Consider the following 16,200-nt stretch of genomic DNA (forward strand, 5'->3'; position numbering starts at 1 on the left):
TGCCAGCAAGATTTTGCTAACAGGACCCTGATATAGCTGTCTCTTGTGAGGCTATGCCAGTGCCTGGCAAATACAGAAGTGGATGCTCACAGTCATCTATTGGATGGATCACGGGGCCCCCAATGGAGGAGCTAGAGAAAGTACCCAAGGAGCTGAAGGGGTCTGCAACCCTATAGGTAGAACAACATTATGAACTAACCAGTATCCCTAGAGCTCGTGACTCTAGCTGCATATGTAGCAGAAGATGGCCTAGTCGGCCATCATTGGGAAGAGAGGACCCTTGGTCTTGCAAACTTTATATGCCTCAGTACGGGGGAATGCCAGGGCCAAGAAGTGGGAGTGGGTGGGTAGGAGAGCAGGGCAGGGGGGAGGGTATAAGGAACTTTCAGGATAGCATTTGAAATGTAAATAAAGAAAATATCTAATAAAAAATAAAAATAAAATAAAAATTAAAAAAAGAAGCAGGCAAATAAAAGTCAATTAAATAGGACTGGTTAACTTAGCTTCTTAGGGCAGACTAGTCCTTTATAATTCAGCACTGTTAATATACAGCATTTGAAACAATCTGTCAATTATTAGCAGAATGGATCACTAGTAGGTCCAGCTTGCATATTATCCCAGGCATAAAACTCTTTAACCACTGGAGTCTGATCATTTCAGAGGTTCTGTTAGTGAATCCAATAAATTTGGAGTGTTGTCACAAGAAGTACACCATGTAGAGCCCTGTGAGTGACAATACAGTCCAGACATGTGAGGAGCAGCCCTGCAACAATGTCCGTGTTACTGAAGTCTAGCATATGTGTGTCAACAAAAGATTTTTTTTTTTCTTTTCCAGCCATGGCATGTCTTACCCAATTTCAGGTTTAGTGAAGACATATAAAGCCAAGGAATATAATGTGGATCACCCTCTTGTGGTAAAAATATTTAACAATAAATTACTCAACTAGCTCTTATTATTATCCCAATTTCTATAAGTATATTCATCAGTGGGTGTGGGGATGGAACCCTGGCAAGAACTCTGCCACCAGGCTGCACCCCAGCCCACACCGAGAGCCCTTGACTGCTCATAGTTCTAGTCATGTCAGAGTGTTGGAAGAGCTGTTCTGTGCATCTCTCTCCCCAGCCCCATGGCCTTTCTGTGGTGCTCACCTCTCCTGCAGTGTTCACCTTCACAGCCCAGATGTTTCCAGAGCGGCACCTGGAGACGGCAGGAATATTAGGTATGAACCTTTACCCACGGCTCTGTGACCCTCCAAGGTGGGCTGTTGCCCAGGGATAAGAACAAAAGCTTTCACTTTGAAGTAGCTCAGTGATAAAATGACAGTGACTTCCTGAAGCCCTGGACAGCACTTACATGCCATCATTTTAGCCTTCTAAGGACCCATAAGGAAATAGAACCTAAAATTGACCCTATTAAGTATGTCCTATTGCTGTCTGCTCTGATGTCGCCTCTTGAGAAAGTGCTGCTTGGCACATAACTAATGTCCTCTCTGACTTCTGCTATGCAGAGTCACTGATCAAATAAATCAATAAAGCAACAGTGACCTTTCGATCACAGAGAAGCCGAGCAATAAACTACAGCAATTGCAAGTGAGCAGCCTGCTTGACATAGTGTCACATAAGTGATCTAATCAGATACATGCCCACTGTGCCTTCTGACTCTTATGGAAATAAAATTATGTTCTGGATAGTCATAGGAGGAGGTTAAAAAAAAAAACTGAGTGTTTTTCTGAAACAAGAAGTCTTTTATTTTTTTAGCTGACTTGGAGATCCCAGTTTACTTGTAGAACATCTTATCCCCCTACTTGGGTTTAGGGTGGGAAGAAAAAGGCGGTAACAAAAACTCTTCATTATGCTCTTGTAGCTTGAGCCGTTAGAAAGATTACTCCCAAGGAGACAGGAATGACCGCAGACATCCTCCCACAGGGCTGCTGCCCTGGCCCTCACTCACACACCAGCCCTTTGTGTGCCCCAGGGCTCCAGGTGCTGTGTGGGGAATGTTAATGTCAGAAGCCCGGGACTTGGACCCAAGCCCAGGCTTCAGTTCACAGTATGTACTGTGTGCACACATTGGCAGTGATTCCAGGGGCCTGTATCCCTTCTCCCTTTAGGGAAGGGAATTTCGGCCATGCTGAGACATAGCTCTGGCCTCTGTAGATATATGAATGGTAAAAATTGGGGGAAGGGGCCCTAAATAGTAGACTAGATCTACTGTAAATGGGAAAAATCATAGTGAATTTATAGGCCATGTTTCAGGCAACACAGACATTATGAGAAGGCAGATCCCCTGTTAAACTGGGAGAAGAACCCAGCAGTTCTTCCTACTGCTTAGAAACTCCAATCGTATCCCATATTGCCAGTCAAATATGTTAATTCTCTATGAAACCTCAGCTTTTTCTTAGCTACACCAGTTTATTTTCTTTCATGTCACCTCTTTTTTGTTATTGTTTCTAAAAAATGCTTCATAGGAAAATCTAGATGTCTATACCGTGTGTTCAGTGGCAGCCATCCCAGGATCATAAAACTGTAACCCCATATCCTGCCCCGCCTCTCACCTAATCCACTCTTAGCTGCTGTTGGGCATTGCAGATGGATCTGCCAGGTCTGGTGTACCTTTCACCCTGTTGCTCTCCATCTGGCCTGTATCTGGTTCTGTTTACATTTTCCTGGAATTGACGTGGTTCTGACCTTCACAGAAGGAAGAGGCATAAATCTGACTGTAGCAAGGAGGGGCCTTGTACTGGTTTTGTGTCAACTTGACACAAGCTGTAGTTATCACAGAGAAAGGAGCTTCAGTTGGGGAAATACCTCCATGAGATCCAGCTGTAAGGCATTTTCTCAATTAGTGATCCAGGGGGGAGGGCCCATTGTGGGTGGTGCCATCCCTGGGCTGGTAGTCCTGGTTCTATAAGAGAGCAGGCTGAGCAAGCCAGGGGAAATAAGCCAGTAAGAAACAACCCTCCATGGCTTCTGCATCAGCTCCTGCTTTCTGACTTGCTTGAGTTCCAGTCCTGACTTCCTTTGGTGATGAACAGCAGTATGGAAGTGTAAGCCAAATAAACCCTTTCCTCCCCAATTTGCTTCTTGGTCATGATGTTTGTGCAGGAATAGAAACCCTGACTAAGATAGGCCTCCTCTCCCTCATAGGCCTTTTGTTTATACCTCATCCAACGCTATCTTTATTTGCAGAATGCTAGCCTTGTGGGCATCACAGGTGTGCCACTTAGATAGATGATCGAGAGGCCGAGTGCTAAGTACAGACTGGGAAATTGGTCCCTTCTCCTGGGCATTTGCACACTATCCTGCCTAAGAACAGAACTCCATGACCGTTTCAGACTGAGATCTCTATTATTGTTTGTGCTGTGAATCATTAAACTTCTGTCCTTACAAATCTCCAAACCTTGGCAACCTTCTTCACATGGTCGTCCTCGCAGGAAGCACAATTCCCTGAGTTTGCTGTCTTTGTTGTGCCCAGCTGCCACTGAGACATTTATTAAGAGGGACATCCCCTTATCTTTGCCAACATAGTCCAATTTTTTTTTAAGGTATAAAGAGGAAACCTTTCTTTCCCTACTCACATGCAACAGAGTTTTGTGATCTTATTTCCTTCCCCGCCCCTTGGTGGTCGATGTGTAGTATTTGTAGTTCTATATCCTTGCCTCAAGCTGTTTGCAGAAACCTTGTGTTGCTGTTAGAAAAGAAATTGAATGTGCACACCTCCAGGGGTCAGTAAATGCCAAGCCTTGGAAACCATAGAAGCTATGCCCCCTACAAATGTGCCATCCCTGCATCCTAGTGCCAGTGTCTTTTCCGGTCTCTATTCAGCACTTCCATTCTTGGCTCTGACATTCTGCTCCCCCACCACACAAAGGGTGAACAGGAAAGAATCAGAAGTCCCCAGGCAGCTTGTCCTAAAGAACTGATGGCTACTGAGTCTGTCATCCATGGGCCACTGACTAGAGACATCTCAGGAAACCCTAGTAGTGCCCTGAACCTCAGTGTTTGGAGGTGGCATTGGGTACAAATTACATGTTCAGCTGATATTGTGACTGAGCTACATCTGGAAGCTACTTCCCTCTGTTCCTATAGTCTGAACTTTTCTTCTAGGAGCCAACATCCGCACTGCCAGGATCCAAGATGCTGGGCTTGTGTTGGCAGATGCCCTCCGAAAATTCCTATTTGACCTAAATGTTGATGACGGTCTGGCTGCTCTTGGTTATTCCAAGGATGACATTCCTTCATTGGTGAAAGGAACACTGCCCCAGGTAAGATTCACAGTGTGGCCTATGCCTGCTAAACACAGAGCCAGAGGGGACCAACACCCAGTCTGCTAGTGGTGCTGTCACACCCCTCATAGCCGCTAGAGAACCCACAGGGCAAAAGCAGCCTAGCCCCTGGGCCTTTATGTTCGTCCATAAAACTGTGGCAAACTGAAAACAATGAGATACAAACTGCCAAAGTGACTTGGGTTATGGAAACCTCACCCTTTCCCACACTTCTGCTGTTTAAGGACTTCCCCTATAAGACAGAGCTAAGCCATTTCAAAAGGACCATGGATGTTATTTTCCACTATAAAACATCAGAAACTCCTGCTGTTCTACAGAATGCAGCATAGCTTTAAGATTGAAACTATTGAAAGTTTGCATTTGAATCATTTGGGACGACACTGTGTATTTCATACACATCTGTGTCCTTCTGTGCCTTATTTCATATATTTAAATTTTGCTAAAGAATGTGAACTAATTTACCCCCACTTATAAAGTAGAATCATTACAGATACAAAACTCCCTTTCCCAAGAACCTCATGAAGATGTGATCTGTTTGGTCCTCTCTGAAGCTAGTACACCAGATCATAATGGCCAAGACCCTGATACTGCTATTTACTATAAAGTAGGGACCTCAGATCCTTGAGCACCCAGTTAGTGGACCACACCATGACTACCACACCCAGTGCTCTCCCTATTCCTCCTAGTCAATATGGAAGATGCAGGAAAGCAGGGATCACCATGGGGCTCTTTTGTCCAATGTTAAGCATTCACAGTATACACACACACACACACACACACACACACACACACACACACACGGCACTGAGACAGCAGACAGCTAGAATATCCACTCAATCAGGACCTTGCTTACCACAAACAGTGGGACCCTTTCCTCAGCCAACTCCAGGAAAGCAAGGGATCAAGCCAGACCCCTTCCCCACACCATCACTGTACAGACTGTTGATAACCTCACCATTCACAGAAGACATTTGTACAGATTGAGCTCATGGCTTCACATATCCACAGAAGCATGTGGGAATAGCAATGAACCAAGTACTCTGAGGTAACAGGGGTAAAGTGGAAAGCAATGACCCATGGGATGGGCGAGCAGCCTTCATGTTATCATTAACTATAAACTTAGGTTCCTGTGTGATTACACTTTCCAACTTCTAAGAAAATCATCAACTGGGTGCTCCTTGAACCTAGTTCCATGGCTTCTCAGTATACTGGTGAAATATGACCCATGGGCCACTAGTTTCCCTAACTTAGATTCAAACCCAGTAGATCCAGTTTTATCTAGCAGTGTAAATGAGAAACACAAGTATTTTGAGATGTAGCATAGGAGCTGAGCCAACCCACAAATCCATAGTTCTAACATGTTGAGCCAAAATGGAAGGCCACAAAAGCCATTGTAGTGACTCCATTCAAGCCTCCTGAGGAAGGTGGGAAGCTGCTTTGCCCCTCTGTCCTCTGCCCCGCCAGGCACAGGCTAGTAGACATGTTGAGTGAGCTCATGCCTACAGCTTCTCCTAAAACTTCTGTCCAAGTGAGCAAGTGACTTGGTGGCAGTAACTGTAGGTGTTTCCTAAGACTGAGAAATAAACGACGGCCATGAAAGCCTGGCTACAAACTCCACAGACCTAGTAGCCACCATGATCTCAATGTGGCTTCTGGTCTCATAACATTTTCTCAGGGATACTGTCATTTCTGAAGTTTATCCCAGGTCTGTGTTTAAGAATATGAATTTTTTAGGTCAATAAGGTGATTCAGCATGTAAACGCTCTTGCTGCTAAACCAGTCCAAGTCCTGGAACCCACATGGTAGAGAAAACCAACTCTCACAAGTTGTCCTCTGACCACACCCCTTGGACCATGGTGCACACATATACAGACAATAAGTAATATCGCAATTTCTTAAAATTAAAGAATATGAATTTACTTCCAAGAACTAATTGTGCTAGTTAGTTTTTGTAACTAGACACAAACTGGAATCACCAGCTGGGGAGTGGCCTCCGTCAGAGCAGCCTGTACTTGGGTTCTTAAGGCCTTTGGGGATTAGTGATGTGGGAGGGGCCATCCCACTATGAGTGGCACTACCCTGGGCAGGTGGTCCTCATTGCATAAGGAAGTAAATTAAGGAAACCATGGAGGACAACCGAGTAAGCAACACTTCACTAGTCTGTGTTTCATTTCCTGCCTTAACTTCTCTTGATGATAAACTATCATATATCCACAGTTTGTAAACCAGTTTAAAAAAAAAAAAAAAGCCCAGTGGTGGTGGTGGCCATATGCAGGCCTTTAACCCCAGCACTCAGGAGACAGAGGCAGGCAGATCTCTGCACAGCAACAGAAACCAAAATAGGACAGAATTTGGTACCAGAGAGTGTGATATTGTGGTGATGGACGTGACCATATTTGTTTGGGAGTTATGGACTTGAAGTCCTTAAAGTCTACTATACTGTTATGGGAGCTTGGAAGAAAGCAATGTTAGAGGGAAGCAGATGGCAGAGGCCCAGCTTATGGAGTGAGGGAAGACTGAGAGTCCCTCGAAGATGATCTATTTATGTGTTTTGTGTTAAGTCCACTGTCGCTATCTTCAGACACACCAGAAGAGGGCATCAGATTCCATTAGAGATGCCACAATGTGGTTGCTGGGAATTAAACTCAAGGCCTCTGGATGAGCAGTCAGTGCTCTTAACCACTTAACCATCTCTCCAGCCCCTGGTTGATATTTTGAATTAAGACTCTGTGGTTTCTTGTCAGCTGGGACTGAATGATCAGCTGTGATAACAATAGACCAGAAACATTGACATGAACCGTGGCTTTACTGAAATAATGGATTGTGGTTAGCTGAGGCTGAAAAATCAACTATGAGCAAACAGAGTCCAACACCACCAAAAGAGTTTCTGGGGAGCATTTCCTGAGGGCCAGCACACAGGAGCTGTGGTCCAGAGGGGGCCAGAGCTGCATCTCAAGCAGGTAGCCAAGCTTGGTTATGGTAAAGTCTCCCCCAAGGTACTGGTTTTGGCAGCATGATAGGAAGCCAGGAAGCAGTATTCCTCCATGGCCCCTGCTTCACATCCTGCCTCCAGGTTCCTGCCTTGAGTTCCTGCCCTGACTTCTCTCAGTGTTAGACCTGGAGAGCTGTTATGATGAAATTAGCCTTTTCCTCCCACACAACACGACAACAGAGAGCCCTCACGAGAACAGAAATGGCCTGCAGATGAAGGACTAGTATGGGGATTTCGGTTTGATTTGTTTTGGCTTTTGGCAGCAGCGAACATTTTACAGGAATGCCATGGCAACCTCAGAATTTTACACATCCTATAAGCCAGTCTTCACTATTAATGTCGTAGAATTAGCATATACTGGTCCCTGCAAAGAGCCTTGCCAGAAAGTTCTTCTTTGATAAAGGCTCTTTTATACTCAGCAGTCAGGGGTTGGTTTTCTCAAGAAGGAACCAGCAGGCCAATGTCCTTAACCAAACACCACAGCTTACGCTAGTGGCAGATAACGGCAGCTCTGCACATGGAGGCTTCCAAATGCATGGCCCAGCTGCAGAGGGAGTGGGCAAGAACAAACTCATCTTCAGAGCTAGATTTCAGAAACCTCTGGAAAGAGCCATTTTCCATTTCAAAACAAAACATTTCATCACTGGGGAGAGCTGTCTGCCCAACTGAGCAACTCCCACACTTGGTAGACGAACCAGCTGAAATGGTGTTATTTTATGTATGTGCTAAAAGAAGTATTTATTTCAGTGCCCATATTAATCAGTTGTTCTTTGGTCTTCTTGCCTATAAATAATAGCACATTGCTCAACACATCTTCATTTTGAAATCAGTTGGCTTTTATGTAGCATAGGATCAGATACTTTGTTTCCATCTGTGTTTGCCCAAACTTTGGGGTTGGAAATGTCAAAAAGAAAGGTAGGAAAGGCCAGGTGTGGTGGCGCACGCCTTTAATCCCAGCATTCGGGAGGCAGAGGCAGGCAGATATCTGAGTTCGAGGCCAGCCTGGTCTACAAAGTGAATTCCAGGACAACCAGGGTTATACAGAGAAACCCTCTCTCGAAAAAAAGGAAAGGAAAGGAAAAAGGAAAGGAAAGGAAAAAGGAAAGGAGGTAGGAAAGGCTTGGGCTTAGCTGTTTCAGGAAGTCTAGAACTGTCTCTCCAAAGATGAACAGATCATGGTCCAAGACTCTGAGCTCATCAGAGGACTCCTACTGTTATAATAAAATGTGGTGGGAAACATCACCTTCATCTCTGATCATAGCACACATTGAAATTCAGCTTTTCTTTCTGACACAAACTAGAAGATCAGATCAGATTAGATTAGATTAGATTGATAGATGCATACATACATACATTCAGACATAGATATATAGATGGATACATAGACAAATAGAGATAGATAGATTGATTGATTATAAATAAGTAGACATATGATATAATCAGATAAGGTATGTAGATAGATAGGATAGACAATAGATACATAGATACATGATAGATCGATTGATGAATGACTATTAACAAGACTGATAGAATATAATTTTTTGCCCTTGTCTCATCTGTGGCATTCATCCACATTTCCTTCCACTTTCTCCAAGATGTTATACATCCTTCTCAGTTTTATTTTTTAATTGTAGTAAAATAACATTAATTTGTCATTTTAATAACTTTTATGTATATAATGAAATGCTATTTGATATACCCACGGCATGATACAGTAATCATTACCCACTGTAGATCTTTTTTAGCATCCCAAATAGCTCTGCATCCACCAAACAACAACTGCTCTGCTGCCTTTCTTGCAGCCCATCGTAACTTAAGATCGATTTCCCATCTCTTTAAGTGCCTAGTCTGGGCACCTCATGCACATGGAGTCGTGTACCATCAGTGCTTCTGTGGCTGGCTTATTTCATCTTAATGTGGTGACCAGTTCGTGGCATGTATCAGAATTCTGTTCCTGTTTAAGGATAAATAATATTTCTTTGTGCAGATAGACCACATTTTGTTCACCCATTTCATGCCTGTGTTAGAAGACACTCATGTTGTTTCCCGCTCTGGCTGCTCTGACTGCTGGGGTACCGTGCATGCTTGCACCCCCTCTTTCAGGTTTTTGGAGGAAGTATGAGTAGAACAGTTAATTCGTATGGTAATTGTATTATTTATTTGGATGTGTTTGAGACTGGATCTCACTATGTAGCCCAGGCTTGCCTTGATGATCCCCACGTTGACTCCTCAGGTGCTGGGATTTCCAGCAATCTCAGCCACCAATCTCAGCCCAGTTTTTAACTTCCTAATGCTCTGGTAAACTTTTCCATAGTGCCTGCACCATTTACATTTCTATTAACAACACAAAGGGTTCCAATTCTCTTCATCTTCTCCAGCACTTGTTAGTTTCCATTGTTTTTATAATGGCCCTCCCAGTGGGGTGAAGTGAGTTAGATTTCACACACACATACACACACACTCCAAAGGCTAAGAATACCGACCATCCTGTCCTGTACGGATTGGCCATTCATGTATTTTTCTTTAGAGAAATGGTTTTTTTTTTTTTTTCAAGTCTTTTGCTGATTTTGGGGTTGATTCATTTGGTATTTTGCTGTTGTGCTCTAAGAATAATTTTTATATTTTGGACATTAGCACATATACTGTTCCTTCAAGTGTTTTAGGGCTTATACCTGGAGCTTAACTACCTTCTGAGGAGAGACAGGAAACGGGCATCTGCAAGTGAGACATAAGAAGTTTAGATGTGATCACTGGCGGGGTGGGAAGCCTGAGAAGATGGAGAGAAATCCTGTGGGGACAATGTGGAGGGAACTCCAGTGAGGGTAGTCAGGTGGCTTGTGCGACATTCCCAACCCAGACATGGCAACTAGACAAGGATGAAGAGATGGGCTAAAATCTAAAAGAGATAGTGGATCTGGGTATGGTGGTGTGAGCTGTAACCCCAGCACTCAGGAAGTAGGGCAGAGGCATCCACAGTACAAGCCTGTGCTAAATAGTGAGTTTGAAGTCAGTCAGGGCTGCAATCTCTATCTGTCTCAATCGAACTCTGTCTCAATTGAACTAATAGGGAAAGTGAGACAGTGGGAGATGGAGTGCTGAGAAACAGAGCCAGACTAGGGAGACATCAGACATCATGATATTTGCAGGGAAGTGGGGTTTGGGGTAGAGAATTGAATCTCATATATCCCAAGATGGCCTCAAATGTGATATGTAACTGAGGACGGCCTTGAATTGCTGACCCACCTGTCTCTCCTGTGCTATGGGAGCCACCATACCTAGTTTCTATTGTAATGGAGATAGAAGCTGGGGCTTCTTGCTTGCCAGGCAAGTACTTTACCAACTGAGTTACATGGCAGCTCCATGATTTTGTTCTTATCACAAAGGGAAGTTATCCAGAGCTTAGAAACCCAGGTCACTGCTGTGGGGAAAGGAGATCTGGCTGTTTAGAGAATAACCACTAGGAGGCAATAGTGTAGCAAAAATGGAAACAGCTCATTGCAGGTCTCTGGTGCCTCAGAGATTGTGGTGCAAAGGGTTATAATTCATCTTCAAGGTGGGTCTGCAGGACTGGCTGGTAGACTAAACTGGCAGATCAAGGGAACCTGTGTGCAGAGATATCCTTGAGATACTTTTTGTCTGAACTACTGGGAGTCGTTTCTGAAATGAGGAAAATGGGAGGGCTGGGCAGTCAGCAGTCCATCCTGTATATGTGACCTCTCAGACGCCATTATCCACTCTCCCAACCACCTTCATCAACTCAGCAGCCAACTGTGCCCAGTACATTTACTGTATGTTAAACACTATGATGAGTCCGACCAGAGCAGGAGACACAGCAAGGCCTCTCTCCACCTGTGCTTGCCTGCAGAGGGGTAGACACCAAGCACCTGCTTATCATGAGAAACTAGACCACATGACCCATGAAAATGGAACCCACAAGATGTCATGTTTCTTCCTTTCATCTTGGTGGCAGATAGCCATCATCTTTTAGTCCCTTGTCCCAGAAGGATCATAGAGCCGATGAGAGAACTTATAGCCACAGGATATTGACATCACCAACTCCACCCATAAAGATCACTGGAGAAATTAAGCAAACCACTAAACTAGTTTGGAAAAGTAAATATAAACAGGGGTGGGAGGGGAAGGATTCCATGTTGTGCATGCCTAAACAGTCATGTCCTACAGAAAGTCCTTGTGGATGCGTCTGAAGACCAAGCTGTGAAGAACATGGTCTTGAGTTATTTTCTTAGCAGCACTGTACTGTCCTTGCCAGGGACAAGACTCTATACAGGGCAGCTGTTGACTGGCCCAGTTTGATAAGTATATGGGTTGGTTTGTTTCTGTACATTTGAACAGAAGACCAGAGCTGATGACTTTCCAAAGCCTCATGAGAAAGTTGTTCTTGATAAACCTGAGTTGGGAATTAGGCCAAACCACGCAGGAATATGGCTTGGGACCTGGAGGTGGAGAGTTTCTTTGCTCATCTGTTTTTTGAGCCAGAATCTTTCTATACATCCCAGGCTGGCCTTCAGTTCATGATTCCCCTGGCCTTGCCTCTCAAGTGCTGGGTTATAGAAACATCCCAAGATATTGAACTCGAGTTGGAAGAGGCGAGTCCGGTCTCAAAATGGAGGGCCATGATCCAAAGGAACCAGAGCAGCTGAGGAAGCTATTTATTGGTGGTCTGAGCTTTGAAACCACAGATGATAGCTTAAGAGAACATTTTGAGAAATGGGGCACACTTACAGACTGTGTGGTAATGAGAGATCCCCAAACAAAACGTTCCAGAGGCTTTGGTTTTGTGACCTACTCTTGTGTTGAAGAGGTGGATGCTGCAATGTGTGCTCGGCCACACAAGGTTGATGGGCGTGTGGTGGAACCAAAGAGAGCTGTTTCTAGAGAGGATTCTGTAAAGCCTGGGGCCCATTTAACGGTGAAGAAAATTTTTGTTGGTGGTATTAAAGAGGATACGGAAGAATATAACCTGAGAGACTACTTTGAAAAGTATGGCAAGATTGAAACCATAGAGGTTATGGAAGACAGGCAGAGTGGGAAAAAGAGAGGATTTGCTTTTGTAACTTTTGATGATCATGACACAGTTGATAAAATTGTTGTTCAGAAATACCACACTATTAATGGGCATAATTGTGAAGTGAAAAAGGCCCTTTCTAAACAAGAGATGCAGTCTGCTGGATCACAGAGAGGTCGTGGAGGTGGATCTGGCAACTTTATGGGTCGTGGAGGAAACTTTGGAGGTGGTGGAGGAAACTTTGGTCGTGGAGGAAACTTTGGTGGAAGAGGTGGCTATGGTGGTGGAGGTGGTGGCAGCAGAGGTAGTTATGGAGGTGGTGATGGTGGATATAATGGATTTGGAGGTGATGGTGGCAACTATGGTGGTGGTCCTGGTTATAGCAGTAGAGGAGGTTATGGAGGTGGTGGACCAGGATATGGAAACCAGGGTGGTGGATATGGTGGTGGAGGAGGAGGCTATGATGGTTACAATGAAGGAGGAAATTTTGGTGGAGGTAACTATGGTGGTGGTGGAAACTATAATGACTTTGGAAATTATAGTGGACAGCAACAATCAAATTATGGACCCATGAAGGGGGGCAGTTTTGGTGGAAGAAGCTCAGGCAGTCCCTATGGTGGTGGCTATGGATCTGGAGGTGGAAGTGGTGGATATGGTAGCAGGTGGTTTTAAAATAAAACAGAAACGGCTACAGTTCTTAGCAGGAGAGAGAGCGAGGAGTTGTCAGGAAAGCTGCAGGTTACTTTGAGACAGTCGTCCCAAATGCATTAGAGGAACTGTAAAAATCTGCCACAGAAGGAACGATGATCCATAGTCAGAAAAGTTACTGCAGCTTAAACAGGAAACCCTTCTTGTTCAGGACTGTCATAGCCACAGTTTGCAAAAAGTGCAGCTATTGATTAATGCAATGTAGTGTCAATTAGATGTACATTCCTGAGGTCTTTTATCTGTTGTAGCTTTGTCTTTTTCTTTTTCTTTTCATTACATCAGGTATATTGCCCTGTAAATTGTGGTAGTGGTACCAGGAATAAAAAATTAAGGAATTTTTAACTTTTCAAAAAAAAAAAAAAAGAAAGAAAAAGAAACATCCCAAGACACGGAGCTATTTCTATAGGATATTTAAAATATCTAGTTATTGCTAATTCACATGACCATGTAGCATTGACAAACTCATTGCCAAGCCCTGCATAACTCCTTTTATTCATTGTTCCAGGAAAGGGTCACGAAGCTCGCACCTCGTGCCCAGTCAGAAGAGGATTTGTCTGCTTTGTTTGAAGCATCCATGAAACTGTACTAATTAACATATTAGTGAAAAGAATCCCCATTGGCCTTTGCGACAGAAGTTACAAATAGCAGAAGTTGGCCAGAGCTGATGTTGCCGTCTTATCTCCACACTTAACTCACCTATTGCTGGTTTGAATGTGATGTGATTTTATCCTTTGGAAGATTCCTTGGTGCTCATTACATGGAACCCATGGGCCATACCCCAGGGGTCAGTATTCCTGTACCAAACCCCATCAAATACATAAAAATGCCTATCTCCAAACACTGCATGTCTAGACATTTACCCTGAAGAAATACTAGCATTAGTGTGCAAAAAAAAAACAATGCATACTAGGTTGCACACAAGGATGAGTCTGACATATTTTTAGATAGTAAAAATTAAAACAATCTAAATATTCAATACTGAATGAATCCTAATATAGTAAATGATAGAATACTGTGGTATTATTAATAAAAATGAAGTAAAACTCTTGAAAATATGTCTGTTTCATAAAAGCTGGTGTCAGGAAACAAGTGGCAGAAAGGCTATAAAGAAGAGTCTGACTTAACTTTTCAACTGTATATGAGTGTGTCTATATAGAGAAAAAGGTGCACATTAAAATATTAAAAGATATCAGAGAAGAGAATTCAGGAGTATAATAAATTAAAGAAAAAAATGTGTACTGAGTATTTTATGCTTCCAGGTTTTTTTAAGGTGCTGAAATTAGAACCCAGGATCTTGCACACATTAGGCAAGTAATCTACCACTGAGCCACATTCTCAGCTCTTGGGTTTTAAGGTAGAGTCACTCTGCATGTCTTCGGTTTAAGGCTGGTTTTGAATTTGGGGTTCTTCTGCCTCTGTCTTCCCAGCGCTGAGATTATGCACCATGCCTCACCTGGTCTCCCATTTTGTATTTTATACATACTTATTGTCTGGGCTTGTTAAAGAAAACAATTTCCTAATCTTAATGGGAAAGGCAGGGTTGGGATGATGACTTAGTAGGCAAAGTGCTTGCCATCCATATGTGAAGATTTGAGTTCGGATCCTCCCCTCACATCCATGTAAATGCCAGCCACAGCTTTGTACATCTGTAAACTTGGCACTGTGGTGGTAGGTAGAGACAAGCAGAACCCCAGGGCTCACTGGTCAGCCAGTTGAGATTCATCGAGAGATTCTGTCTCAGAATATAAGGTAGAAAGTAACAGGAAGACATCTAATGTCTACCTCTGATCTCTACATGCGCACACAAACACACATGAACACATCATACTACACACACACAATCACCTGTGAGCCATATCACCATTTACCCTACGAACAGCACTTCACAAGACTCAAGGCAAGCAATGGCAGCTAGTGCAGGATTGCTGTGCAGGGCAGGAGGCTCCAGCAGGATGTGGCTACACATCTACTTGATGGACAGCACACTCCACCTTGCTCGGTGGAAATTTGTGAAAACTTTTTCAATTTGGAATTGGTTGACTTTCAGATGTAGAGCCTGTGAGTAATGTCTTTCCTGTACTGCTCCACGGTGTTATTTAGAGCCCCTGGGGTACCGGATTTCTGTTCCTGTCACCTGAACCTTTATTTAACCAACCCCTCGTTAGCTTGAAAATGTTATAAGTATATTTTATATATTATCTACTCTTGAATGTGAGATTCTTTTTAATTCAAGAAATTTAATGAAAAACAATTTGAGATATAAAAATGAATTCTTTATCCTTCAAGTATTTGATGCTTTTCCTAACAGTAGCCAGATGTCTAGATGTGACTCACCAGAAATGTCTGGCATTCATCTTGACAATGACTCTGCAAAGGAAAATGTAAAGGCCATGCATTAAGAAACAGATTTTGGAAGCCTTTTTTTTTTTTTAATCTTGAAACTCACCATTTTGATCTTTACAATTTGACAGCATGTAAAAAGAAGTGTTTTGTAAATTGCCCACTATTTTAAGTATGAGAGCGGAAACAAGGCCAGTGTCTGTAAATCAAGCACTTTCATGTTAGAAGTAACAAGTGCATTTTTCTCATTTTAAATCCTATTTTTTTCTATTGATTTTCTTTTAAAAACCATTTCTAGAGTTACAGGTTTGTTTACTTGGTTTTCTTGGCAAGGGAGGGAGAATGAAAAGAATGACATTGAAGAGTCCATATGCTCTTCTCATGCTCCGCGCATGGAGTTATGACAGACGACAATGCTTTCACTTACGTCACACATCTCTAATTTACTTATGAGCTAAACACTAATTCATTCTAAGTTGAGCCACGTCACTGTGATTTATTGTCACATGCCACAATAAGCATGTTTTGCTCTCTTGTCCCTTCTGCAGGAAGGGCTGTGTTGAGTTGGGCATTGTTTGTATAGTGCTGGACACAGCTGCAGGGTGTTTTTACGTGTTCAATGAAGTAATTCTGTTCTCAGAAAGCTCAGACAAGTACAGTATCAAAACAGAAAGTGTGTGCCCAAACACTGCTTTCCTGGCCCCTGCAACCCCGAAGGAAGATTAATGGTTGTTTGGATTGGAAGTTGTACCCTAATGAAGCATGTTACCCCTGGGGAAAGGGGTCTGAGTAGGATAACTGTTCACCTCCAGGTCAACACTGCACAGGCTATGATTCCTGATGCCTGC

At 43.3% G+C, this 16,200-nt stretch overlaps 1 protein-coding gene, 1 long non-coding RNA gene and 1 pseudogene across 7 annotated transcripts in view; 2 read left to right on the plus strand and 1 right to left on the minus strand.

The window, feature by feature from the left end:
* Adhfe1 (alcohol dehydrogenase, iron containing, 1) overlaps positions 1 to 15,297 on the plus strand; it is a 30,023-nt gene extending 14,726 nt beyond the window's left edge. For 4 of the 6 annotated variants that reach the window (NM_001357377.1, NM_175236.5, NM_001357376.1 and 1 more), the window contains 4 exons: positions 836 to 914; positions 1,124 to 1,220; positions 4,108 to 4,265; positions 13,518 to 15,297. In NM_001357377.1, the coding sequence (NP_001344306.1) occupies positions 836 to 914; positions 1,124 to 1,220; positions 4,108 to 4,265; positions 13,518 to 13,601 (418 nt within the window). In that variant the 3' untranslated portion in view covers positions 13,602 to 15,297. The remainder of the gene's footprint in view (positions 1 to 835; positions 915 to 1,123; positions 1,221 to 4,107; positions 4,266 to 13,517) is intronic. The other 2 variants (XM_006495586.3, XM_030243365.1) reach the window with 1 other exon arrangement.
* Positions 1 to 16,200, minus strand: part of 2610203C22Rik (RIKEN cDNA 2610203C22 gene) — a 70,261-nt gene that overhangs the window by 1,842 nt on the left and 52,219 nt on the right. Inside the window, exon 4 of the long non-coding RNA NR_015470.1 lies at positions 1,150 to 1,198. This is a non-coding gene — a long non-coding RNA (RIKEN cDNA 2610203C22 gene). The remainder of the gene's footprint in view (positions 1 to 1,149; positions 1,199 to 16,200) is intronic.
* On the plus strand, positions 11,863 to 13,192 carry Gm6161 (predicted gene 6161; annotated as a pseudogene).

The sequence above is a fragment of the Mus musculus genome, chromosome 1 (assembly GCF_000001635.26).
Source record: "Mus musculus strain C57BL/6J chromosome 1, GRCm38.p6 C57BL/6J".
In the NCBI taxonomy this organism is placed as follows: domain Eukaryota; kingdom Metazoa; phylum Chordata; class Mammalia; order Rodentia; family Muridae; genus Mus; species Mus musculus.